This window comes from Cupressus sempervirens, chromosome 6 (genome assembly GCF_028749045.1).
Source record: "Cupressus sempervirens isolate cs-2001-9-10 chromosome 6, ASM2874904v1, whole genome shotgun sequence".
Taxonomy (NCBI): domain Eukaryota; kingdom Viridiplantae; phylum Streptophyta; class Pinopsida; order Cupressales; family Cupressaceae; genus Cupressus; species Cupressus sempervirens.
In genome coordinates, this window is record NC_143123.1 from 79,397,075 (window position 1) to 79,425,052 (window position 27,978).

Here is a 27,978-nt window from a genome sequence, read left to right on the forward strand (position 1 = left end):
ATCAATGAATACAACCAACAGTTAACTATTTTATATTTACTACCGTTGTGTTAATGATTTCATTGTTGGTCATGTTATGTTGTTATTTGAATACAATCAATGTCTACTTTGAATCAATGAATACAACCAAGAATTGACTTAACAATCCAATTTAATTTTATCATCAATGACAACCTAACAATGTATTTAGCCTAACAATCCAATATTTTATTGTCATACTTGACAATGTAACAATGCATGTAGGCAACACAATCCAATAGAAGTAAACAAGAGTATTTCATCATTTCTCCCATTGTATGACAGTCTTGAACAAATATAACTACTTCTGCAATGTAACTATTTATGCTCTAACATATGCAATGTATCTATTTAATAAATGGCATGCAAGCTAATAATTAATGCAATGTAACTACTGATTCCATGAATTGTTTATGATAACTAATAATGCAGTGTAACTAATTGTGCAATGTGACCATTTATGCAATGAAATTTGCAATGTAACAATTTATGCAATCTAATTATGTGACATCCTTTTAGACATATTTGTTCTAAACTGCCACTACAATGATAATTGTATTGCCCTATACGTACATACGTGCGTACACAAATATGTATGCACATACACATACATATGAACACCTACTTATTTATGCATTCACATGTATGTGTATATACATGCATACATAACTACATATGTACATACATACATACATTGCCACCTTTTTTAGAAATAATATGGTTACATATGACTACAAAAATTGAAGAAACTATGACAACAGCATACAAATGAAAAGGAAATAGCTAGGTATTTATTAAGAACATGTAATATTTACATCCACATTTTATCCTTCACAATCATAAGTATACTGAAATAGCACAATTATATGAAATATTAAACTAAATGCAAATATGTTAGTAGTTCAATGACTATACAACGAGTAAAGACTATTCTTTTCACATTTTGATTAGATGTAATAGATTATGCATTATACCTATATAAGCAATGGCATGTGCAATGTAAGTATTGAAGCAATGAGATGTGCAATGTAACTACGTATGCAATGACATCAACAATGTATGTAACTATGCAATGTTACTATGCATGCAATTACATACGAAATGAAACTTTGTAATGTTGCTTTGAAATGAAGCAATACACCAATGAAAATCAAAATAGTTCAACAAATTCAATTGGTTTCATAGCCTTAGTAAAGTCAAGAAGACTATATTTATATTGCATATGGAAGAGAAACCGGTGGAAATCAAAATAGTTGGGGACTTTCAATCAGTTTCAAATTGTTGCCCTATCGTACAAGGCTACCTATCAATAACGTAATTGTTGAAACAACATATATTGATGTGTGAGATGAAATTAAAGTACTCAAAAATCACACCAAATTAACCAGAAAGATTATGATTTATCAAAGTAGTCCCTTCAAGGAATGACTTGTCAACATAACTAGCTGCAACGAGTTACAAACAAGAATTGAACTGCATTAAGTCCATGTACTATGATAGAAAGATCGAAACTTGCTGAGATGAATAAATGGTTCTTTTGTGGATGTAAATGAGTTCTCGACCAATAATTTCACCAATACAATTTTGTACATGTAGACAAGAGTGATATTGTAAGAATTGCATCATAGAATCCTCAGACATAATGCAGTCCAAAGGTGTATCACCTGGTGGAATTGGAATCTAAATACGATAGTTTCTTGGTGTTAGTTCTATTGATTATTTCTATTGATGAACGGTATCCCCTAACACAATTGCATAGATGTTATGTCAACATAAGTTATAAAGCTAATCATGGTGGTAGAATAAATTAGAGATGTACATACACTCAATGTCATGTGCATGCTATCAATGTCAACTAAATAATAGATATAGTAAATTCAAGCTTCGCAAAGGACTACAATGTTAAAAAAGAGAGCATTTTGCATCCATGAAAACACTAAGTGAATGATAAACAACAGCGAGATATTTTTACTTTGCGAGTCCTCAACTAAAATCCAAAAGAAGAATAAGGTTGTGTGAAATGACAAAGACAGAAGCGGGAGGAAGCATTGTCAGGAGCTCTGCAAATTACTACTACATAACGAAAATGAACCGATCTAGAGTACACAAAGAAAATGAACTAATTTAGGGTAAATTTGCCTTAGTAAATGGGTTAACCACTTGGGCATTTCATGATTCATAATGCGTGTCATAGTACTAGGTAATAGGGTTAGCCATGGTTAAGTTAGGGTCACAATCTGACCCCATCACCACCTTTTCAACCTAGTGGCCTGGTTCACTTTATAATGTAGGCCGATTCACTTTATAATGTAGGCCGATATACTTTTATAATGTATATGTATACCATTATAAATTCAATCAAGCAAAATGGTTTGATAGATGTCTAATGTATTCATTGACAACAATGTAAAAATGAAGAGGGATTTGTTAGATATTCATAGAGAACATGACAAAAGAAAGAGAGCAATGTTTAATTATAAACTACAAATTTTTGTTGATTGTAATTCATTGATGACATCAAATTACTTATTCTGCACTATGCAGAGTTGTATGCACTTTGCTAACTCGCATTATAAACTGAACATTCATAGACAGACAAGCAATTACTAATTGGGCATATTCAATTTCCTTGTCTAGCATTCAGTTACAATGAATAGATTGGATACCTATGATACCATTCGGCCTAATTGCCCCTGAAACGTATATATGTAGACCTCTACAAATTTATTCAAGTAATGTCTTCTTTGAGTACATTACAAAAAAAAAGGCAAAAGTGTGCAAATCTAGTTTTGTAAGGTATTTGTATATTACATTACTAATCTAAGGTTGCACAACGTTGTCTTAGTTTTTTTTATGTATTCAACAAATACATTGCAAAACAAACTTAGCATTGTGAATCTTCACCAGCATCAATAGAATTTCATATAGTACAAATAATACCAATCATTATGCTGTCAATGTTCCAGTGTACTAAATGAGTACATGAGCAATGTAAGGCTAGTCAACAATAAACCACGTGCACAATTCAATTAGATAAACCTTATATATATATATATATATATATATATATATATATATATATATATATATATATATATATATATCGAAGGTAACAAAATAGTTATTTAGTTGGATGTGGTGCTCACAATCATGTCTACACATCTACATAATATTTCACAAAAGGCTTATTCCATTGAAGTGGTCTTCAATAACAGATTTCTCATAGTGTGTGAAATAATCCTTATTTCTTGAAATGAACATTGAAAAGTAATTGCAGTCATCCTTAGAACATGACATTCTAAACATCTCCCAAAATTCTATCATAAGATCTTGAGAGCCATTTATTTGAAAATTAAATATGTGAATTTTTTCCAATGTTACCATTGGGATCAATATTATTAATCCCCACAACAACTTTTGTCAGGTTTGTTGAAATCACAACTTGGTTGAATAAGTCCAAGACCCAATCAATTCTACCTATACCATCAAGAAGGGTGAAAAAGACAAGCTCATAGATGACTCCATCATGTAGATGGGGTTCACCTATACTATGTCGCAGAAAATAAACAATAGCATTACATATGTCTTCATTTGGCACAACAAATAATTAGGAGCATTAGTCTTCCAATGACTCCTGACAAGAGACCTAACACATAATACTGAAAGTTATTTCTATAAAGAAGACCTAGAAAAAAGAAATAGACAAAACCATTCGTATTTTTTTATTGAATTAGACGACTTAAACAATAGGCTAAAATAACGTGAATTGAACAAGCACAAAGCCCTGGAAAAGAACGTGCATTTGAACCAATATAATAGGAAATGAAACTTGGGAAACCACGTGCATTTGAAATACTCAGAAATGAAATACAAATGGTAATTAGAGTGCATTAGAACCACTAAAAAAGGAAATCAACATAAAATCAATAGTATGTTACCAACTTGAACAAGTGGAGAATTTGCAAACTGGAGAGAATAAATCAGGAGCATTCAAACAAGGAATTTTCAAAGATTTAAATGTGGCATTGGATCATTCTTATAGGAATATTGTCATAGAAGAAAGTTTGTCGATTTGAATTTTGAGTTGTGATGGGAAGTGATCGGTCATTTCATACAATGAATTGCATTAAATGTTAGCTTCATGCGATGGCTTCTAAGATTCAAAGTTATATTATTTGTGACTTCTTTTTTCAGCATGCATCTATTTAATTAATTTCATTTTTTGCACTTGCATCTTTTTAATGTAATTCAATTGGTGAGCCTTAGAACATTGCCTCTAACTCAAACACAATTCTAACAACAAATGACAACAATGCTTGACAATGTATACAAAGATTTAGTGGCACATTGCGACAATGCAAACAGTATAAGGAAAGAATGTTAGCTCAACAATAGAAAATAGCATATTGAAAACCAAAGCAATGGATAAAATGCTTGTGAGTTGAATAATGAATACAATGTTCTATGCATGCATGTGAGTTGAAGCATGGATAAATCCTTACACATGCATAAAGCGGATTTCATTAGAAATATGCACACGCATACAGGAATGGTACCTCGGTGAATGCATATAGTCAATGTCAACTCTGCAAATCATACAAGTCATGTCAACTTTACAGGGCATATAGTCAAATACGAACTTAAGAATTTAAACAGCTAATGTGAACTTAACAATGCACACAGTCAATGTCAATTGAACAATGCCTAAATTGATGACAACCTAACAATGCATGTAGTTACTTGAATGAGGTAATGCAATCGAATAGATGTAGGCAAATGAATATATTCAATGTGGCCAAACAAATTAATGATAATATAAGAAAGGTCACAGGCAAGGTAATTATTCCAAATGAGTTTGGCAGGAAGCATGAGTGGGTTTTGAACTTTATAGAAAAATATTACAAGACAATGATGAACACAGGCACATCCCCATAGTTAATATGAATATTGAGAGAAATTGTGGAGATGAATTAACAATGCACACTATTTCTTTACCATTTATTCAAATTATTCCTTGTTGCCAAATGACATGTGATTGATTGCATTGCATAAATAGATACATTGCATTTGTTGGTGCATAAATAGTTGCGTTGCACAAATAGTTATATATGTTCTAGACTACAATGAAATGGGAGACATGGCAATATGTATTGCTTTACTTGTTATGGACTACACTGCCTACATGCATTGTTACATTGCCATTGCTGACAATAATATATTGGAATGTTAAGTTAATTGTTGGTTGTATTCATTGATTCAAAGTAAGCATTGACAGTATTCTAATAACAACACACCATGACCAACAATCAAACCATTAACTGAATGGTAGTCAATTTAAATAGTAATGTCCAAAGGGTGTTGTTTAGATTAAAATAAGATCATCTTCTAATAAATGTATGAAATTTTGTATATTTGGGGTGGACAACAAATGAATGACAATGAAAAAAGGTCTCAGGCTAGGTAATTATTCAAAAGGAGGGTGGCGGGAAGCATGAGTTGGTGATGAAGTTTACAGAGCTGATAGTATGAGGAAGATAATGATGAACACAGATAAATCCCCACAATTAATACAAGTGCTGGGAGAAAATGTGGAGATACACAAATAGTATAACAGCGAATAATGATATAATTGGCAATGTACACTATTATTATCTGCTACAAAACCATAGTTAATTATTCAAATCAATGAGAGCATTAATTTTGGCAAACACTGATGAAAATTATAAACAAAATTATCAATGATTTTATAGACATTGTACACTACTTATTTCTTGATTAGAAATCCCTTGTTGGAATAAAAAAAATTGGAACCCTTAAATCATTGGAAAACCTTAACTCAATATCATATCACATTTCAAAGATTCCCTTTTACATTTCATCTATATCATTTGAAACCAATTTGAAACCCATATTTATCATTCTCATATTCCTCTAAAAATTATAAAAACATAACCCCAATATTCTGCAGAAACGTACAATGTACTTCTAACATTCCAAAATAACGCAACAGCAAACAATGATTTTATTGACATTGTACTCTACTTAAATCTTCATTAGAAATCTATCGGTAGAATAACAAAATTCAAATGCCTTCAACAAAAAGCAAATCACATATCAAAGATTCAATTCAAAATATTATCTATATATAATTTGAAACCATTTGAACCCCCTATTTATCATTCCCCTTTTCCACTATAAGTTTCTTGCATTACCATTAAAGGTGGAAGAAGACCAATAAAAAAACTTGACATTTAAACAATGATATCAGTAAACCCTTTGAAGAACCCTTGTAAACCTTGAAAAAATCACAAATTACATAACAAAAATCAATGATTGAAAACCCTCCAAACAACCAGTGAATAAAAACACTTCAATCATTACAAACCCTTGAATCATTATAAACACATCAATAACCCACCTTTGATTTGAAACTTGCAGGAAGCTTCTAATTATTAGAAGACATTGTTCACTTATTTTTTACCATTCCTTAAATTAAATTATTACTAGACATTGTTCACTTATTTTTGACCATTCCTTAAATTACTACTTACAACAGTGAAGAGCGCAATAGCAAGCAATAATTTTTTAACATTGTATGCTACTCATTTCTTGACTATAAACCCTTCAGTAAAACAATATAATTTGAAACCCTTAAATAATTAGAAACCATCAACTAAAAATTATATCACATTTAAAAGATTCTCTTTTACATTTCATTTAATTCAAAACTGTTTGAAACCCCTATTTATCATTTTCCTTTTCCTCTAAAAGTTTCCTCGATTGCTGTTAAAATTGGAAGAAAACCCTTTAAAAATTTGACATTTTAACAATGATAAACAATGGTAGCAGTAAAACCTTCATAGAATCCTTGAAAAGCTTGAAGAAATCACAAATTACATAACATATATTTAATGATTAAAAACTCTCAAAGCAATGATTATAAATCAATCATTTCATGGTGAAACCTCAAATACATTAAATAGAAGTTGCAAGATAATCATGGAAAATCATGGAAACACTAAGCGAAAAATAAATAAGAGCAAGAGTAAAACACATAGAAAACATTGTATTCAATCATTCGCAGAAAACCCCAAATACTATAATCAACACAACAAATAGAACAAAAAGTTATGATTCTATCAACAATCTACACTAAATGTTTACCATATTCTCAAATAATTACTCTCACAATGCATGCATCATTTCATGGTGAAACCCCAAAGACATACAACAAAACTGCAGGATAATCATGAAAATGCTAAGTGAATGATAAATAACAGCAAGATATGATTACTTCATGAGTCCTCACCTAAAATGTAGAAGAACAAAGTTGTGTGCAATGGAAAAAGACTAGAAGCATTGGCAAGAGCTCTAGGAGAGACTTCCAAATGACGAAAATGAATAAGTTTAGGGTTATTTTGCCTTGGTAAATAGGTTAACTGTGAGTGATAACATAGTCATTGGTGAATGGTAATACATGTCACCATGCACAATAATAGAGGCAGTCACAGAAGGGTGTAATAACATGGGGTTTTGATTTTACCTAGGGACAAATGTGCTTTAATTAAAACAACCCCATCGCCACCTTCACATTATATAGTGAACATTAATTGATACAAAAACAATTGCTTATTGGATGATAAAGTGATTTTTTAAAGTCTAAGAATTCTGAGTGAACATATTTTTTGCCACTTTTAGACCACCTTGCACTCTACAGATTCCACAGAGAATTTTGTAAATGTGGGATACCTGAAAGGTTAGCTTCAAACTCTTCCCTCACCTACAGAGCTTCACCAAAAAATTCAGCAAATTCCAACATACAAGTTAAGAACTGTAGATGAGCAAAGTTAGCTTGAGCAGCTACTGGGTTGTTTCCCTATTGCTCAAATTATTTGGACTCGAACAAATACTGCAAAGGGATTTTTGCATTCTAATAAATGGAAGTGTTTGTGCTTTGAATTAAATGCAAAGTCCGGTTGCTGTTGAGATGGTGGTGAACTATAATTTTCCATCAATACCAATGAAGCAAAAACTTAAGCAAAATGAATTAATGATGCAATTGTAAATGGGTCAGGGAGAGCTATTTACACTAACCCTAACAAGGATACTGTCAAAGCAAAATCCAAGGAATCTGAGTTATAATACCTTTCTCGGCCTTTCGGCTAAGATCATGTATTCTTATACAGAATTGGAATTGTCTTTTTACATTAAGTTAAAAAACAACAGAAAAGAAAAACAATTAGTCAATGATACCCTCAACTTTCTAGTGTATATAACCAGCAAATCATTGTCATCCTGATGTTTCTCAAAATATGTTGGAGACTCCAGCAAACACCACAAAAAGTTTTGGATTCTAACAAAATGAAAAGCGTTTACTATTGCACAAGAACAGCACCAAGTAACTTTAAAATGAGAGTCAATTGCAATTCTCTATTCATAACAAACACACAAAATATTTAAGCACCTGGCACTCCACAGTACCATTAGTAGACAACATGCACTTGATTTCACACAAAATATTTAAGCACCTGGCACTCCACAGTACCATTAGTAGACAACATGCACTCGATAAAATCAAGAAGTGACGATGCAAACCAAGGATGAAGAAAATCAATTTGCCTGATTTATCTTATAATGCTACAAGGATTTGAATTGTCCCAACAAGGTTACTGTCAAAGCAACATCCAAAGAATCAAAAGCAATTAATTTTGCTAGAGTTGAAATTGTACTTTAATTTTGTTAAAAAAAAAAAAATTTAAAAACAGATGTGAAGAACAATAGCTAAATGATTAGTCTTCAATTTTTTCATGTACATAATAACCAGTAAAACATTTTCATGCTTAAGAGCAATTTACATAGAAAAGACAAGTAAGCAGCCAGTTCTAAAAATAGAATGCATATAAGTATTGACAAATTCACATTTCAAAACATCAATCTTATTGGAAACATGGTATAATCAACTAGAACGGAGTTTACGACTGTAGATATTCAGATCTTTACAATATTAAAACACTATGAAAAACAGTTACCATACAAGAGTCTTTTAACTTTTTTGTGTACATAGTAACCACTAAATCATTTTCATTCTGAAGAGTAATTACATAGATGAGTTAAATAACCAGCCGGTCTTAATATAGACACCATAATAAAGATTGACAATTCCATTCCTGGTAGTGAATTTATTTAAAACATTGTACTCGTTAAAAGGAAAAGCAACATGATCAACTAGAATAGACTTTACCAACCTGGATAAATGCACTTTACAATATTACATTCATTGGAAAGGATACAATGAGATCTTTTCAGATCGCAGCTTTGGTGTTGCCGACTATGTTTTAAATATCAACATAACCTAAGTTCTAAATCCTCTTAAAGCCTCGCAAGGAAAAAGAGTAGTTATATCAATTCTCGGGTGCACCATAAAATTAGACACGTCTATTCACTTTTTACATTAGGCTTCTACGAATCCCTTAAGAGAGGATGAAAATGCACCAATAGCCATCCAATTAGCAAAAAGTGGCATATTTGTACTCGAATTTTGCTAGGCTACACTATAACCAGAGACAATGCCTTATATAAGCCTCAAACCCACAAACCCTGTGAACGAAGATTTGCAAGGAAATATCCAGCAAATTGAGTATTAAAACGTCAATTCATCCCCTTAGCATTTCCAAATCTTTTTGAAGCGGGTGGAGAAAGAGAATTTAAGAATTTGCAATCTTATATGTTACAACTGTGATAGAGAACAATGCTTGCAGATCAATATGTGTCGATGTCAGAAACTAGCCGTTTAACACCTCAAATATATGCTGCAGCACCACATTCTTGAAAGAACAAGCCTGCCTGCCATCCATAGTCTTCTCCAACCATCAACCATTGGTATTCCCTGTACAAGTAACTTAAAGAAAGTCAGATTTTTACCTATTCCCTGTGAGCCCTAAAGTCCAGTATCAATAAAATATGCTTTCAACAGAAATCATACCTTTCGGTATTGAACTAGAATGCTTTGGCTGAGCTTTTCCTCCCTTTTCGTGAGAAAAGCCCATGTGAGAACCCTTCAAAATGATTGGTGATGTCTGTAATCCTTCCAGCAACTGTATCATAAAAAGGATAAAAAAATGTCACATAAAATCAACAAGTAAGAACTTACACTAGGATCAAATGTGCACTGACCTATTTTGTTCAGAGTGCAAATTAACAGGCATTCAAAACATCAAAAGAAAATTTATAAACCACTGGTAATTGTGTTCAAACTTACTCAAGGAACTGGAAAGAGAATTTCCTAGGGGACTCCATAAAAACCATAGTTTGTACAATATTGAAATTCTGGGAGCATTTAGAACATACCTCAGAATGACTAATATAGAATATCATAAGTGGCATACATCTAAATTTGTTCATGAGAGGAATTTAATCATTATATCAACAATGTCTGTACTAATTTCATAGAAGCATCTGTATCACTATCACTTTGTTTATCAGGATTACAAAGCTAAGGATAAAACAATTATTTGGTCAATGACACGGACCGAATCCTGATAGCTGCAATTTCCAACAATGATAATTCTTCCAATAGGAGAATTAAGATGAATATAAGTGATTAGTCTGCAGGTGACAACAACTTATGTAGCAGGATACCCGTCACAATCTTCAACTTCTGTCAATGACACAGACCAAATCATCATAACATGCAATTTCCAACAAAAGTGATTCTTACAATTGGAAAATCGAGACCAATAATGGCAATTTCTCTACCAGGTGACGCCCTCGAGATATGTACAGAGTGTTCCATCTCAAACAATATTTTATTTTCAAATAACTCCTTTCTCGAGCCTAATCAAATTCTCAAATAGTTATAGTAGGAAGCAAATAACTTGAAGCTGGTTCCTTTGCTAAGAGACCTGGTGCTTGCTGATAATCATTTGTGATTTCTCTACCATGCTAGATGCATAAAGATATGTGATAGAACTAGCCATAGAATTGAAAAATCTTCTTTTCTTGAAAGACTTGCCTTTATTCATTCCTATATCCAAGTTTTACCTCTTGTCAATCCATATGTAGCTTTGCCTTAAATACAAAGAGGTAAGATGAATATCAAAGTAAAACACTTCGCCCTTTCTGCCACATAGTAAATAGTAAATACATTGTGATATTGTTCATTTTTTATTTTGCACACAACCTATCACCAATGTCTTCTATCCACCACCCAAGAAAGAAAAGTGGTCTGCCCCCTAAAGATTTCCCTCCCTGTACTAGACTGTGGGAATGGGTTTGTCATCTAGAAAGGAACCTATTTACCCACATTCTTGAGCTAATAATTCTTGTATCTTAAGCATTTCAAATGCTATTAAACCACTACCTATTGACTTCTGAGTCAAATATTTTAATATTTGCCGACTTGGGATGTGTTGTACTTAAAGACTATGTCCCTGAACCTACAACCCACATCTGCTATCTGGCACTTAGAAAGGAAATTTATCTCTCCCCTCCAGATTTTCCTCCCTGTACTAGACTGTGGACATGGGTCTGTCCCCCAAACAGCACAGTTCTCGAGAGTTTGAATATATAGTCAAATGGGAGCACTTCCTCTTTATGATGGCATATGGCAGAAATTAGAGATATAGGTGCCTCCAGCATAGACACAAAATATAATATAAATGCTTCTACAAGAGCCAAGGAAAAGTTCATTACCAATGTTGTGAACAAGCTAGGGATCGGTTTATAACTCTTCCACTAACCACATTAAAATGTGTACTGCAACTGCATACCTGGATTGTAAGAGCATTGCTCTAACAATGACCCAAGCGCCACTTCAATCAAGAGTCAAGACCAATGTTTCTTTCATAGCATTGTAGATTTCAACACAAACTACAGAATACACCGCAATATTGATGTTTTTGAATGTTTCAAGGCCATCTAAAAAACACTGTCAAATAATAGTATAGAAAATGTTTATACACAACTTCTATTAATTTTTCTTTACACCTCTTTAAGATTTCTTATTTATTTTTACATCGATTATTTTATTTTTATTTACTTTAGTAATATTTTTATTTTACTTTAATTTAGACATTTTACTCATTCACATTGTTTAGGAAGAACTATTTTATCTTTGGATGCAGGTTTTAATTTTACTTTTAAAAATTACTCATTCAATACTTTATTTCTTACTTCTCAAGTGCAATGACTTGTATATACATGTGTGTTACTTTCTAAAAGTTTAATTATAAACTGTTTTCAACAATATGCAGGTTTAATTTATGTTGATGTAGACCACCTCTCAATCTAAAATAGTACTTATGACTTTAAAAGGTACAAGGTTTTATTACCACACACAATCACACTCAGACCCTTATTGCCTTTCCAGTAAAGCTTCTCAATGTTAGGAAAAACTGAATGTTCCCAATTAAACAAGGATACAAGTACCCAAATCATCAAGAAAATACAAATCTTAAATGTAGCATACCCAGACGATGGTGTTGTCAATATTGCCCAAAGAAGAATTATAAAATTACTTTATTTCCTGTGCTCCGGCTTTTAACCCTGTGAAAAGACCAAGTGTAACAGTAGGCTCCTGCTTTGGTTACAGCTGCACGCAAAACTTGCCATGTTGAGTTGCCACATTGACCACCTGATTCCTGGTCTGTGTAGATCAATTTGATAAATCGGTTCTTCTAAAATTATTTACATTTTAAATTTACTGATAGTCTTACATGATAGTCCTGTTCAAATATTTAGCTCAGTTGGGATAAGTTGAGGTAAATGTGCTTTTTAAAAACCGTGATTGGAGAAGCAGTAGAACTGCCAAATACAAGGAAAAATTACCAATCAAAAGCAACAAAGATCTTCAGAAGTAATTACTACTTTTGTGGTACACGATTTTTGATGGCCCACACGAACCTAGATATGGATTAAACAATAACCAAGGTCAACTAATATAACAAATCAAAATCAACCAGATGATATATTAGATTGAATACCATTGACAAAGAAGCAAAACGTAGTACAATGAAGGGCAGAAATCAAATTTATAAAATAATGTAGTCATCAATTGATAACCAGATTGAAATTTGAAGTGGATAAGAATGAACTTCATAGAGTCCAGACAGAGAGCTGACTAGGTTTTACAAATGCATAAAAGTCAGCTGAGAAGATAAATCGATAGTATTCACTAAATGTAGACTACGAATTTGTCACACACGATAGCCAACAATAATAGGATAATCACATGCTGAAATAAATCAATTTAAGGCAAACAGAAATAATGAAACGGTGCTACAATGTATGGGATTTTTGTAATGAAATAGAGGTAGACAAGAAAGGGGGAATGAATTAAAATCATACAAGGGACAATGTGGAAGCTGACAAGAATTAGACAAACATATTGAAGCAAAGCAGTAGGATGAGTTAATGAAAAGTCAGACCCAACATTCTAGATTGTGCCCCCACAATTTTTTGCATTAATTTTACAGGCATGTTATATTAGAAGAGATAAATAACGCTAACTGTGAATTAAGATAAGCAGAAGTTTCTTTACTTTGCAATACAGTATATTGGTGTTCTAATCAATAGTACTACATAATACATATTTGTCACCAATAATGGGAGGTTATCTCAACATTTCTAAATGCATATGAATATCAATATATACCATACAAGTAAACATTTGATTCATATATGTCAAATGTTAAAAAAGCGTTGTTCAGGTTAAGGTAACCTAGATGTCAACTATAATAATCAAACACCACTAGAAAGCAAATGCATCACAGCAACATCATCATGCATCACCGATAAAGGTGTAATTCTCATAACCAATAAAAGAATAACATGCTATATACATTTTCAAAATACTACCGTTGATGTTTATAGCTTCAGTCGGATAACATGAGACAAATTTATTGAACACACACACACACACGTGTATGTGTGTGTGTATGTGCGTGTGCATATATATATCTGTAGTATATGTGAACTATATGTATAGCCAAACAAATATAAATTAATAAATATACACTTATTAATATCTTTAAATATATTAATTTATTTGACCGATGACATTGCAATAGGTATAATCAAATATAAACTGACAGAGCAAAGTGTTTTGACTGAGCAGTTTTATTGCAACTAAGGGTTATTAATTATTTGTTATAAGGAGTCACGACCCAAGATGGATTTCAACTCCTTCATGGAGTCGTGATCCACCATGGATTGTGACTCCATGGTGGAGTACATATATGCAATCGTGTAGCAGACAAGTAACCAACGAACACTGCAATAAAACAACAATATTCAACAGTACTTTGTCTGCATCAGTATTTAATATAGTATCCAGTCTATCTCAGAGTGGAATATATATGTTTATCCTAGTCTGCAATCAGACTTCTAATTAAAAGCATCATATTTAAGATTAACAAAGTGTATCAACATTATACAGAAATTATATATATCAATCTGATCATAAAATCTTAACAGCTTCACTCAAATTCTCAGTATGATTATTTTGGTGAAATGCAAATTCTAAAATGAGTGTTGGTGTATAAAGATGTTTATATCCACTATTCTATTTTTGTAATAATTCAGCTACAAAGTACAAAGAAAACAGAAAACAAGCCAAAATTATTCAAAATCATCCTTTCAAGAATATAGACTGGAATATATATATATATATATATATATATATATATATAGGTTATTATTATAGTCTGCAATCAAGTTATTGATTAAAAGCATTATATTTAAGATTAACACAGTGCACCAACATTATACAGAAATAACATATATCAATCTGCTCATCTTCACTCAAATTCTCTCAGTATGATTATTTTGGTGAAATGCAAATTCAAAAAGAGTGTTGGTGTAAAAAATGCTTATGTACACTACTCTATTTTTGTAATAATTCAGCTACAAAATACAAAGAAAATAGAGAACTAGACAAAATTATTCATAAGCATCTTTTAGAGAATATGCATTGTAAATTGATTTCATACACTAGATGTTGGTTGAATTCTCCTATTCTATTTTTGTAATAATTCAGCTACAAAATACAAAGAAAACGGAAAACTAACCAAAATTATTCAAAAGCATCTTTTAGGGAATATGCATTGTAAATTGATTTCATACCCTAGATGTTGGTTGAATTCTCCTATTTGATCTGCGTGGTTCCATTGTATCTGTTGCTACCTTTTCTGAAAATTTCTCTTTTGATGTCTCCTGCCGCAAAGCAGCCTTTTCTAGATTCAGAGACGAATTATCTGAAGCAGATGACAATTTTCCCTTCGATCCCTGCTCTGAATCTGTTGCAGAAGGCGCTTTCAATCCATTAGAAGTTGAAGAAGATGAAGGCCTAAATGTCACAGGTTCTTTTGAAACAAATGGATTTGAAGCTTCACCTGACTTAGTGCTAGGAGTATTTACTCCAGGTCCAGCTCGTTTTCCTCCCTTACTCCCATCAATGCCAAAGGTAGGCACAGCAGATTGACCCAATTCCTGACCCAGCATCTCCTTTGAAACTGTAGGATTGACAACAGAACTTTTATCCTTTTCTGGCTTTGTCTTGCTTTGTCCATCATGACCTCTACCAAACTTAAAATCCTTGGGCTTAGTGATCACAGGCCTCTTGAACTTTTTATCATCTACCTTGTTGGCAGCTTTAAATCCAATATGACCATGAGATATAGGTTCCTTATGCTTGTCAAACTTGCTTGAATATTTCATATCGGAGTTCCTTATCATCTTGTCAGCAACATAATGCTTGCTTACATCCATAAACTTTCTTTTCTTTGTTGGCTTTGGAACTCCAAAAACCAACTTGGATCCTTCCTTTTGAAGCCCCAATTGATTCACTCTGATTCCTGCTGAACTTCCATCAAAAGCTGAATTCTTCAAAACCGTAAGAGACTTGTCTTTTCCAGGTGCCATCAGTGCATTCAGCTCTTGCATTTTCTTAGCTTCCTCCAAATTAGGAATCTTTTGCAACTTCTCTTTACCTTTTGTTTGTCCATCACCGGCTTGCTTATCCACCTTTTGTCTTTTTTCTAAGGGAAGTTCGTCCTGTCAGGCAAAAAAATCATAAAAAGATCTGAAATTCACAAAACACACCTACTCCAGATAAGCATATTTTCATCCTTATAAAATTAAAATACTTATGGTTGGCCTAACCAAAAACAAGAGTAACAAAGTGCATCCAACCTCATGTGTCCCCTCATTCCCTGCCTTCAAACATGTCCACTCAACCCATTGACCATCCTCCCAAATCAACGATGGTCTGAGGTTATAAACTTTGATTATCGACGTATCACCTTCCCCTGCAAAAGTAGGGATTATCACAAAAATATTACTGTATTTTTTACAGAAAGCCCGCAAGTAGCTAGAGTTTTGTGATTCCAGGCCAGCTATTATTAATCCGGTTATATACAATAGATGCATAACAAATAAAACCAAGCTTGAACTAGAATTGAATTGCAGACATCAAATAGTCAAAGTCCATATAATTAGTGTTTCCTGACAACTGGCTTAAAAGCATGACACGATTTCAGACTATTTGATCAATGCAAATTTGCAGAACACATCCATAAGGTGAAATTAAATCTTTTCTTTCTTTAGGTAAAACGTCCTTCTCACAGTGGCTTCACATATTCAAACCTATTTCCTATTAAAGGAAAACAATAAATCATTGTTTCTACAACTGTCATGCAAGAAACAAAATCAGAGTGACTTCATGAAAAGAGCATCTTGTCCTCTTATGTTGAAAGCAAAGACAAAACTTATGTTGCCACAAATCATGACAAAATCCCATTAAAAAAAACATGTTAGAGAGTCTATTCCAACTTATCAATGTTATCCACTCACATACCAGGAAAATGTACTGTAAGTTTGCTATCATCGTCATCCTTTTTCTCTGTTATTATGCCTTCCCACCACCTAAAATATTAATAGAGTAAGATGTTAACATTAGTTGGAAACACCATAACAATTATAAATATGCAAGGAAAGAAAACACAGTCTCATTAAAAGTAAGAGTGAAAAGAAGATGAATAATCACACAGACACAATTATCTTGAACTCAGATAATTCACCTTTAAAAGAGATTGACATATTATTTTCTAATTTAAAGACTACGACTGACAAAATTTTGACAAGCAAAATAAGAATCAGATGCAGAAGTTTATTAAATTTCAATTGGATGATAATATCAATTGGGTTTCTTTGATGAAGCGTCTATCTTCCTCATCAGAAAGATTTAAAAGTTCATGACTAGCTAAAGCAAATTAGGAAATCTGGATACTTCCTATTTCCAGAATTTATCAACTGGTATCCCAGCCTTTTTCTTATGACTATATCTGGACTTGAGCACAGAGAACACATATACTATACAAAGCTAGCAGGAATATATGCTATGTATAGGGAGCTTACAGCTCCCTCTGGTCTCAACGTCCATGCCCGGTAACGTTCACTTGGGCTCCAACATTCCTTCAATAGTTCATATAATTAGCCTCAGAAGTTGTTCTGCTTCCTCTCAGATCTACAAAATATGCCAAGGTTTCCATTGAACTTTAAATGTTTCAAGTCCCAATCCCTTATGATTGTGATTTGTGTTCCAAGAGAAACTAGAACCAGATAGTCATTCACTCTAATATGTATTTTGCATTTCTGTACATCTATAATTGTGCTGAAATGATAAACAGAGTGCTTTGGAAAGAATACAAGGAAAAGTAAAAATCAAGGGTAAATACCAAAATGATTAAGAATAGAATTCTTTCCAAACTGTAATAATCATCAAAGATAATAAATCTACAAACAAAGCAAAAAATCCTAATATTGTAATCATTGTCTTGTGCACTCTGACATCACTGCAAGAAAGGACAATCGCATACCCGTCACGAATCCATGCATCAACACGATCTCCAACAGACCAAACATAGTTACCCATTGCTGCTCTGCGCCGTTTTCGAGTGCCTTCAAACTTCATTACAGTCATTGGATGAGCCATTCGAATCCTTGGTGGTTTCCCATTTTCTCCCTCAAGGGGTATCCACTCTTGAAGTTGACCAGGGCCTGCATAAATTGACAAACCAAGTCACTAATAATGAAATGTGTGCTTAGTCTGTTATATATACACCAGAAAACTATACGCAGGAGCTTAAAGTTTTTAAGGTCTAAATCACCCTCATCTGAAAGTAGCTCATCATAAAGGACTAAAGCTTTCCCATCCTTCAAGCTGAGTACTTTAGCTGCAAACCAAACTCCACGAAGACCCTCCTCATCAGAGACAACCTGGAATATTGCAGAAGCCCGTAGTTAAACTTTTGTGAGTCACAACAACAGCACAACAAGAAAAGATTTCTGAACTTCAAACATTATCTTAAGGTCGGTCACTGTAAGTGTAAACATAGAAACTAGGCAAACCAATACAACAGACAATGTTTGAAACTACATAAACTAATAGGAATAAAATAAATATGCCGATAAAAGGTATCCATGAGATTCTTCTTTCTAAATCACCTCTACAAATGAGCCCTCCTTTATTTCATCAGGTTTTAGAGCCAGTGCTTTTTTATAAGTTTCACTAATATGCTCAGCCTCAGAAGCTGGTGTTGCCTCTTTTGAAACACCCTCTGCATCTGAAATAAGTACAGAAGTTTGAGCTGTACCCTTTAAATGATTCTCCTTTCGACTGACACTGTCCTTTTCAGTTGAAATATTATTAAGTGGGGCAGTTGGTATCAGTCTGCAACCCTGCTCCACCAGCTTTAACATATCCGTTGAAGAACTTTTAACACCTTCAAGATTCCTTAGGGATTCATTCTTATGTGTGTCTCTCTTGTGCTTTGATTTGGATTGCTTAGTATTTTTTTCAACAGATGTGATATATTCATGAGGTGGCATCTCACTGTGAACATTATCATCTTTTTGAGTACCTGCTTGTTCTGTCACAAGCTTCCAATAAGTCTCGGGACCAGCTTCCAATAGAGCATTCAGTGTTAATGGAACAGGATCACCCATTGCCACAACAGCTCCTGCTTGTGTCACAGCTTGTGCAGCTAACTCAGCTGCCCGTACAACAGCATCCAGATTTTCTGCACGCTTTGTAGCAGCTGAAGCAGCTTCAACCCTCTTCTTGGCAGTCTCCCTAGCTGCAGAAATTATTGAACGAGAGTGGCCAGAATCTAGCCTGCCATCAGAATTAAGTGCCTCAGTTGCCATAAGTTTTGCTTGCACAGCTGCATCAGAGGCAACCTTTGCTGCAGCTGCTGCTGCTTTAGCAACTGATGCTGCTGCTGCTGCCGCCACAGCTGCTGATGCAAGCTTAGATTCACACTCGGATACTAATCCAGAACTTTTTTGCACAGCTAGCTGACTCCAAATACCTTGACTGTGCCTAACTGCAGAAGCTGCACTAGAAGCTGCTTCCTCGGCATGCAATCTGGCCTGCTCTATACGGCTGGCTGTTTCTTCTGAAAAAATAACTCTCTGTCCTGTTTCTCCTCTAGCTATTATCTGATAATTTGAAACAGGTGGCACATTTATGCTTGGTGTATAGAGAGCATTTGAACTAGCTGTGATTGTCATTGATGCGCCCTGTGATGATACCGAAATAGAACCAGGAGCATGTTTAGAAACACCAGTCACAGATTTTGATTTTGGCCCAGATGGGGTCAAACCACCAGATGCAGAAATTTCCTCTGACACACTCTTCTTCTTTCTCTTTCTAGATTTTTGTTCACTACTTGACTGTTTACCACTTCCCACAACCCCCTTTGAAGTATCCATATTTGCATTGGTAACGTGAACTGTAGAAGCCACAGATGTACTTGGGAAATGTGTGATTCCATGTATCAGTGATGGATGTGGAGCAGATGATGATACTGGGGTTCTCCTATTATTAAGCATTTCTTGAGCTGCTTCTGGCACCAAAAAGCTAGAAAATGGTAAGCCAGGCTCTGGCATTGTCCCTTGTGGAGGGGCCAACCATGGCCCAGGGAAATGCAGGGGAGAAAGCCAAGGATTACTATTTCCAGGGGGTGGGTAGTGTCCAGCCTGTGGGGATTGATAAAGATGCCTTGCCACAGCCATTTGGTGAGGATCAACGTGCAAGCTCCTTGGAATGTTGACCCCTTGCATCCCTTCATTCACTGGACTTGACATACCCCAGACAGATGAGGGCAAGGCAACAGGCCTAGGTGGACTCATAATTGCCGAGGGTATATTTTTGCTTGCAGTCCTACCTATGTTAGGGGTCCCCATCACTCTAGTCTGCAGCGAATGGCTTCTGGAAGCTACCACATCTGCTGATCTCATTCCCTGAACAAGGGAAGTCCTTGAATCAGTGACATTTACTATGGAAGGAGTCTTCATGCCTTCTAGAACTTTGCTAGATACAGTTGCTGGTGTGCCAATTACTGAAGCATTGACAGGTGTCTCTGATGTGTGAGAAAATGTTTTCCGATGAATACGTTCTGCAGCACTGTGCCAAGCACTCTCCCACAAACTCCTACCACCATCTGATAGCAGAGTGTCATTCTGAGATGCTGGATGACAAAAATATTAGCCAATAATGAGCTTTACAATCACAAGATGCAGAAAGGATAAAACAAACAACAAAGTTAACTTATGTGTGTGTGTATCAACACACACACAGAGAAAATGAAAAGGTTGAAAGGAAAACAAACTTTAAATAAGAAAATGTCAAAAAATATATCTAATGCTTAAGTAGAAGCAAACCTCCTCCAATATCAGCAAAAGCTGTTAGCATCAGTGCCTCTTCTGGTAGTGCACCTTGGCTGCCAACAAAACATGACGGGGCATGCAGTTAAATTGCAGACCCACTTGAAGTACATGTCCCAAACAAAACACAATAGTCATTACAGATGCCTTACATGAGAGATCCGTACACAAGAATCTGTGCACGCAATTGTACTTGCTGCGAATCCGTGAATGGTTGTTGAAACAATGCTGGTGCTACTGTTGCATTTAAATCTGGCAAAGTTGATGTCTGCAGAGCACTAGATGACGTAGATTGTGAGCTCTTGGCAATGGATGCACCTGGAACTTGAACATCCATGGCCTTCTGGTGATGAATTGTAGACTTCTTCTCTAACTCCTTACTGCCATTTTCTTCACCCATTTTCTCTTCGCTCTGCACATGTTTGGCCTTGTCTTGGCCTTCCTGAACAACTACATCTGTAACTGAGTTTGTCGAGTTCCTACTAACATAATCATTTGCATTCTCCTGACAATCTTCACCTTGAACTTCTTCAGATTGGTACACAGTAGATGCATTGTCCTTTAAAGCATATCCAATAAAAACACAACAGCTTCAGTACAAAATAGAGATACCTTTACAAATTCAATGATGCCTACCTCAAACCACATAACTTTACATATTACAAAATGCCCTGTTAACATCATATTGCAAACAAAAAAGATCCAAATCAAATATTGTGTATTTATAAAAATACTATGCCTTCTTATCGATCAAATTTATGATCATAATGAACATCTACCTTTATCACTTCTATGGACTGAGTAGCTTGAGAAGTTATCTGGTATCCAGCATTCTTGTCCACCTGATCAGAGGGAACAGGATCAGCTGAAGCAACAATTCCCCCTCCAGATGCAGCATCTTTTGTTCCAACATCAAATTTAAACGTGTCATCCGTCTTACATACAGCTGACCCTTCTAGATCTCCAGCTACAATCTTGACCCTATCCTTACTGCCTCCAGCCTTTGAATTAACAGATGGTTTGCCTGAAGAATCTAAGTCAGTATTGTCTACAGAGACCTTCTCCTGCAAAGTTATTCCATCTTCATCTCGTGCAGGAGATTCATCATCTGGTTCCACCGAAATACCAACTTCTAAACTGACCTCCATAGCCTCGGGTACATCTTTATCTTTCCCGAATTCCTCTGCTTCTTTCACAGGAAAATCAGTTGTTTGTGAATACATGTGCTGTTCATCTTTCTCAAGATGCTCCCTTGCAGAAATGTCTAATGGAGAAACTTTATGAGTTTGTTGACTGCAATCACCTGTATAACAAAAACCAGGCACTATTCAGGACACGTTAATTAATTCTTGACATTTTACTGGACTGTGACAAGATTGCCAACAGATTGTCCTCAGTCATTACTGGAAACAGTTAAGAAATTCCTATGAAGTGCCTTATTACATTCAACCACTGTATAGTCACATTCAACCACTGTATAGTCCCACCATTTTAGGGCACTCAGTTTATACTCCAGAGAACAAAATTCTTGTACATAGATGTGTGACATGTCACATGATACAAACTAGCAAAACTAGCAGATAAGCTTTCTGTTTACATCAGATACCATTTACCTATTTACAAAAAGTGAAAAGATGCAAATATTAATAAGTCAGAGTATAAGTTTTAATATAGGTCCTGCAAATACCAATTTAATATCTTATATAAAAAAGATGTTAAATGTGCATCGTTTATACCTGCAAACCTGCATATTATCCACTCCAACCATCTTTGTTCAATACAAATTAGAATTGAAAACACAATACGAAACAAGTGCAAGTGACAATATTTTATTATTTTGCAACAATACCTGAGGAAGCCACAACGGGCATGCATTGCTGATCATCAGAATATAATGCCTCTTTGTCTTTCTCCTCTGTGACTTTTGGATCATGTGATGTGTTAGCTTCTTTATCACCCACTGTTGAATCAATTCCTGAGGAAGCCACAACAGGCATGCATTGCCGATTATCAGAATATAATGCCTCTTTGTCTTTGTCCTCTGGGACTTTTGGATCATGTGATGTGTTAGCTTCTTTATCACCCACTGTTGAATGGCAAGCATCACTCACCTGTACTTTCTCCTGAGTTATGTGTGTCATAACTTGTCCCATGGGCAATATAGTTTCTTCAGTATTCTGGGAAGGCACAGCTAGAGAGTTACAATAAGAGAATTCAACTTTGGCATGTGAAAGAAGTGCCATCTCTTTTACTACAAGGGAATCAGTTTCCATAGTTACTACAGAATCTGTTGAAGTATTTTTCTTTTCACTTTCTTGCTTCTGATCAACCTCGAGAGAAATGGCATCACATTCCTTTGCAGTGGTAGGCTCATCCTGAGATGCATGGCAACTGGCTTCCAATACTATCTCTGTATTTTGATCAGCTTGTGCTTCAGAACTATGTAAAATGTTGGTTTCTTTAATCCCCTTTTCAAACTCCTGCTCCTTTTGATCAGCTTGGTCAATCGGATCAGCCTGTAATTTAGCATCCACATCAAGTGTTTGTAATGGTTTCTGAAATTTGCCAGTTGTGGCTTGCCCTGCTGGAAAGGTCAACATTTCTGAATCTTGAGCAGAAACAGTTCCAGCAATCTGCTTATCTATTTCAACATTACTATGGAGATCAGGAGCTATAATTTTGCTTTCAGAGATATCAATTTTGTCCATGGTTTCATTTTCCCTATCTGTTAAAAGGGAATCTATGGATATGCGCTTGCATTCATTTTCATGTTCCTTGCAAACATCTGGAGAGATATGACATTGTTCAGGAGTACTGGGCTCTTGATTTGCAGATTCATGCATATTGAGAGATTTATTGTCCTCCAACAAGCATTTCTCTGCCTCATTTTCAGCGAAGCTGCCTGTGTCATCATTCAAGAGTTCCTCTGCAGTCGTCAACAAAACCTTCTGATTTTGATCATCCTCAAGCGAAACAGAATCTGCAGCAAGGCTTTTATTGTCTAATCTCGACTCCTTATGGTTAAACTTATCCTCTTCAGGTGTCATGATTACAGTTTCCCCAGTTTTCAGAGAAATATCTGTAGGTGTTTTCATTGATTCGTCAGTACCTGCCATTCCTTGCTCACATTCATGCTTGATTGAAACCTCAGTCACATGCCTCCCTTCACCGTCCTCATTATTATTCTGTAATAACACAGTCTGATCTCTTTGTGCTTCAACTAATACAGCATTCTCTGGGGTAACACCTAAAACATCCTTCTGTGAATTATCATATGTACTATCAACTTCCATTGGATCTGATGTTTCTATGCTTTTCTGCAAAAGTGGCTGATGTGCTTGTTTATCCTGAACAAGTTCCTCTGGCTTGCTATCACCTTCAAATAAAGCCGGAATAATTTGCTTTGTGGCCGATGTATCATCCTTCACCACAGTACCTTCATTATTAACCTTCTCTGGCAAAAGACTAGAAGTTTTGAGTGTCTCCTCACAACCATTTCCTTGTTCACTATCAAACTTGGAGTTCTCATCATTGGAAGCCAGTACAACATCTTCATTTGGGGTCTTAATAACATGCATCACTCCATCATGAATTTTACCTTTCTCCATGACAACATTCACATGAGAAACATCTGCCACATGCTTCTCTGTATTGTCCTGAATACTGTCAACCTTCATTTGTTTGATTGTTTCTTGTGTATCCCTAACGTCCTGTTCATTTATAGTTTCAACTGCTTTTATTGGGTCTATCAACAAAGCACCCGCCACGTGCTTCTCTGTATTGTGCTGAGCACTGTCAACCTTCATTTGTTCTATTCTTTCTTCCATTTTCCCAACATCCTGTTCATTAGCTTTTTCAATTCCTTGTAGTGGGACTGCCAATGGTAAATTGGCCTTTAAACTCTCGGTGGAATCCATGATAGTCTTATCTAATGATGATTTCTCAGATGAACTTAAGGTTTCTTGAACCTCTGAAGATATGAAAGTTTCTTGTGATTTCTGAGTAGAACATTGAATGCTATTGTCTTCAATAGGTTTGTCTCCCGACAATATTGACCCTCCTTGCAAATTGGCCTCCATGGTATTCTCCTGTGTAACATTCTTCTCCATTATGTCACTTTTGGTTTCATCATGTACAGTTGACATCAGTCCTTGGTCATCTGTTGGTAGCTCATCCTTCTTCATAATGTCTATCGCATGTCTTCCTGCCTCGTCTACATTACATTCTGCTAACACTGAGCTTGATGTCACCTGAAATTTTGTCTGTTCATTATTGGCATGTACTTGTTGCGTAGATGTTATTATAGCACTTTGCTGTCCACATTCTTTATGCAGCATCTGAAATTTTTCGCAAGCATCCTCTTTGTTTGGAATATACCCCTCATCTTCAGGCCTGGATGCATTGTTCGGTTCTATAGTGTTACCTGAGGTATGTTCTGAAGAATTTAAATTATTTTGGTTGTGATAACCACCCTCCATTGCTGAACTTTTCAAACCTTGATGGTCTGTTTCAGCTAATCTTTCAGCCTGTGAATCTAAAACAGCCACAACGTTAGAATGTAATGACTCTTGGGTCTTTGATTCCTCAACAAGTTTCCCTTCCTCCTCTCCAACTGAGTTCAAAAGCATTTGAACGGACTCTGTAGATGTAGCCTCAGACCAAACATTAATGTGTCTTGAAATGGTACAAGTTTCTGTTGTTGTTGAACTGAACTCTATATTCTGAGAAACAGTCTCAAGTCCAAGAACACCATTCTCCTCCCTGGAAAAGTGTGAACCCCAGGCTTCTTCCCTTTGGCTTTGATCCTGAAGCAGAACACTTTCCTCAAGACTATCAAATCCCAACTGCACGTCTATATGTTCACCTATATCAAATCGTGGAAGTCCTCGTTGATGGCCCTCTGCTTTTGACTGATACCCGTCCTTCTCTGCTAATTGACAATCCTTATCGGTAAAATCACCATCATCATACTCCATGGGAAGATTCCTACAAGCAAAAGAACGTAACAGTTCAATACTCTTGAGATGTGTTCATTACTCTTACATTCTATTTCAAGCTAAAAATGCTGGCAAATGGTAAAGCAGATACATGTTATCGATAAAGAATTTTCTCATGACTATTCAATTTTACAACCGTAAACACATCATGTTTCTGCCAGCTTACAATACTTGCCAATAAACATCATAGCACATGAAAATAATATCTCTGCAAGCAAGAGAGCAACTAGAATGCTAAACCATTCTGACTTTCTACTGGCCAGCATGCCAAACCACAAAACCATGTGCCTGATTGTAAAAGAGAACTAGCGAAATAGGTTGATCTCTCAAAGTAGTATCATACTGATCCTTAAGCCAGCTACTGGGTTGTTCCCCAGCAGATCAAACAATGAAAAACATTTCAACATAAATATTCTCACCATGAAATGCAGTATTTTCCAGTGAAATCTTCCACAACAGGTATGCATTCTTCCTACTTCGACTTTTTGAGATAATTCTGCATAAAGGTAAAACCATAAGCAGGATTATCTCAAAAAATCAAAGCAGTAATAATGCGGTAATTGAATAATACTGAAATAGAGCTTAGTAGCACAAACTAACGACAAAATGAAAACAGATAGAACTACAATTCTCTCTCGAAAGCAACAAAAGTTGCATATCAATATATTCTTAATGCATACAACCATTGACTACATAAACCAGACCATATGAACCGCAGAAAAGGTAAGCATACAAATAATACACACAAATGTAAACCAGCTGAGCCACTGAGCAGCATCCATCTATGGATATACTTGAAATCGAAACAACAAATGACAACGCTTCCGACTATTTATCCTGTCTATGTGGACCAAAACTAGAACCACCAATGTCCTCTTAATTGAAGCCGAACTATTACTCCTAGGTTACCCTGGCAAACAAATGAAATGTTGATTGTCCAAGCAGTGGGAAATCTCCTACTCCAGAGTAGACAGATTTTGGAACAGGGCGTTATGAAGACAAGCCAGATCAGAGTTCGAATAGCTTAACGGGATTGAAACTCAAAATGAATATTACATCTTTGAAGTAACCAGCATAGTCAACAGTAGTCTCATATGAATCATATGACAGGGTCCACCCAGAATAAAAGATGTTTCAAAATGCTCCATCTAACAGATACAAGTAAATGTTAAAGCTGCGAGGTGAAGTTTGTCAGTTGGTTATAAGATTAAACTTAGACCCCATAAAATAAATGCAAAATCCTGTTACCAGTAGCAAAATAACATTAAAAAAACAGCAATGTCATTCACACTTTGCCAGTTACACAAAAACAACTTTACCTGCTATCGGGCTGCCAATCTGGTGAGATTTAACAGCGAACTCCTACATCCCGTAATTTTTAAGCAAATTTCAGTTACATTTAAACAAAACTGGCTTCCCCGCACACACACAGTTAACGAAATAGAGACTTAAAAAACAGCCTGAAGTAACAGACTGCAGAAATCATATGGCTTCTAAATTCATACAAAAATATGGTGCATATACATGAATTGGGGTTGTGGGTCGCTTGGAAAAGGTTACCTCCCTCCATCCGAAGCTATAACGAAGTCTCTCGGACTCCCAAAACTGTTGTCTCGTGTAACGCGAGAGTTCATCTCCCGCAGGACAGAAGCAAGGGTTTCATCCCGCGAAACACAAAATTATAAAACCCTCGCTTAAATACAAAGTGATCTACAGACCTCCGTTCTCCACAAAACGACTATCAACCGAACGGCCCAGAAACGCAGACTACAAAAACTCAAACGGCGCGGGCCAATTTGTTGAATCACAGCTTTCTAATTAATAAAGTTCTGCTGTGCAGAAGCCTCACGAAAATAACGCACGAAAGGGAGGGGGTAAACGTCAAGACACAAATAAATCCTCGCCCCTAAATGTTTTCCTCCCTTTTTTTTTCCTCCCAACTCTCTATTCATATCAGACAAAAACAAATATCTTAATCAAAATAGGTACAATCCTTTTTTATTAAGTGAAATTGAGAAACGATTGAAAATTTTATTTTCCTCATAAATCATCATATACAAGGGCTGCTATTGACTTTCAAAACCTAATGCTCCCAATACAATGGTTATTTGTTTTAAGATTGGTGAGGTGGGATGTAGAAAAGTGACATCTTCATTTTGTGTGGGTGTTTTAAATATTTAATGTTATCGTAAGCATTTGTAATCTTAATGCATTTTAGACTTTCAAATTTGGAAGATGT

General features: G+C 35.2%; 1 protein-coding gene across 4 annotated transcripts; it reads right to left on the reverse strand.

Moving 5' to 3' along the window:
- Positions 1-9,264: 9,264 nt before the first annotated feature.
- G2484-1 (protein) lies at positions 9,265-27,713 on the reverse strand. 4 transcript variants are annotated; one of them, XM_089786817.1, is made up of 15 exons: positions 27,300-27,532; positions 27,059-27,101; positions 26,159-26,235; positions 22,592-25,728; positions 21,522-22,045; positions 20,895-21,301; positions 20,740-20,798; positions 18,520-20,546; positions 18,183-18,291; positions 17,892-18,072; positions 16,871-16,938; positions 16,207-16,322; positions 15,139-16,068; positions 10,001-10,112; positions 9,265-9,904 (listed from the first exon to the last, which is right to left on the reverse strand). In XM_089786817.1, the coding sequence occupies exons 4-15, from the start codon at positions 25,716-25,718 to the stop codon at positions 9,888-9,890; spliced, it is 7,677 nt and encodes a 2,558-aa protein (XP_089642943.1). In that variant the 5' UTR covers positions 25,719-25,728; positions 26,159-26,235; positions 27,059-27,101; positions 27,300-27,532; the 3' UTR covers positions 9,265-9,887. The 4 variants fall into 4 exon arrangements, with proteins under 4 accessions (XP_089642943.1, XP_089642944.1, XP_089642942.1 ...); XM_089786818.1 differs by lacking the exons at positions 26,159-26,235; positions 27,059-27,101 and having other exon boundaries at positions 15,139-15,311; positions 15,408-16,068; positions 27,300-27,713; XM_089786816.1 differs by lacking the exon at positions 27,059-27,101 and having other exon boundaries at positions 27,300-27,693.
- Positions 27,714-27,978: the final 265 nt, after the last annotated feature.

What these genes read in the sequence shown, in the direction of transcription:
- G2484-1 (XM_089786815.1), bottom strand. Translation starts at nt 27,373, where the DNA reads ATGAACTCTCGCGTTACACGAGACAACAGTTTTGGGAGTCCGAGAGAC. An exon ending in ATAGCTTCGGATGGAGGGAG is followed by an intron (nt 25,729 to 27,299) that starts GTAACCTTTTCC and finishes TTTTGCTTGTAG; the next exon opens with GAATCTTCCCATGGAGTATG. An exon ending in GATGCATGGATTCGTGACGG is followed by an intron (nt 16,939 to 17,891) that starts GTATGCGATTGT and finishes TTAATATTTTAG; the next exon opens with GTGGTGGGAAGGCATAATAA.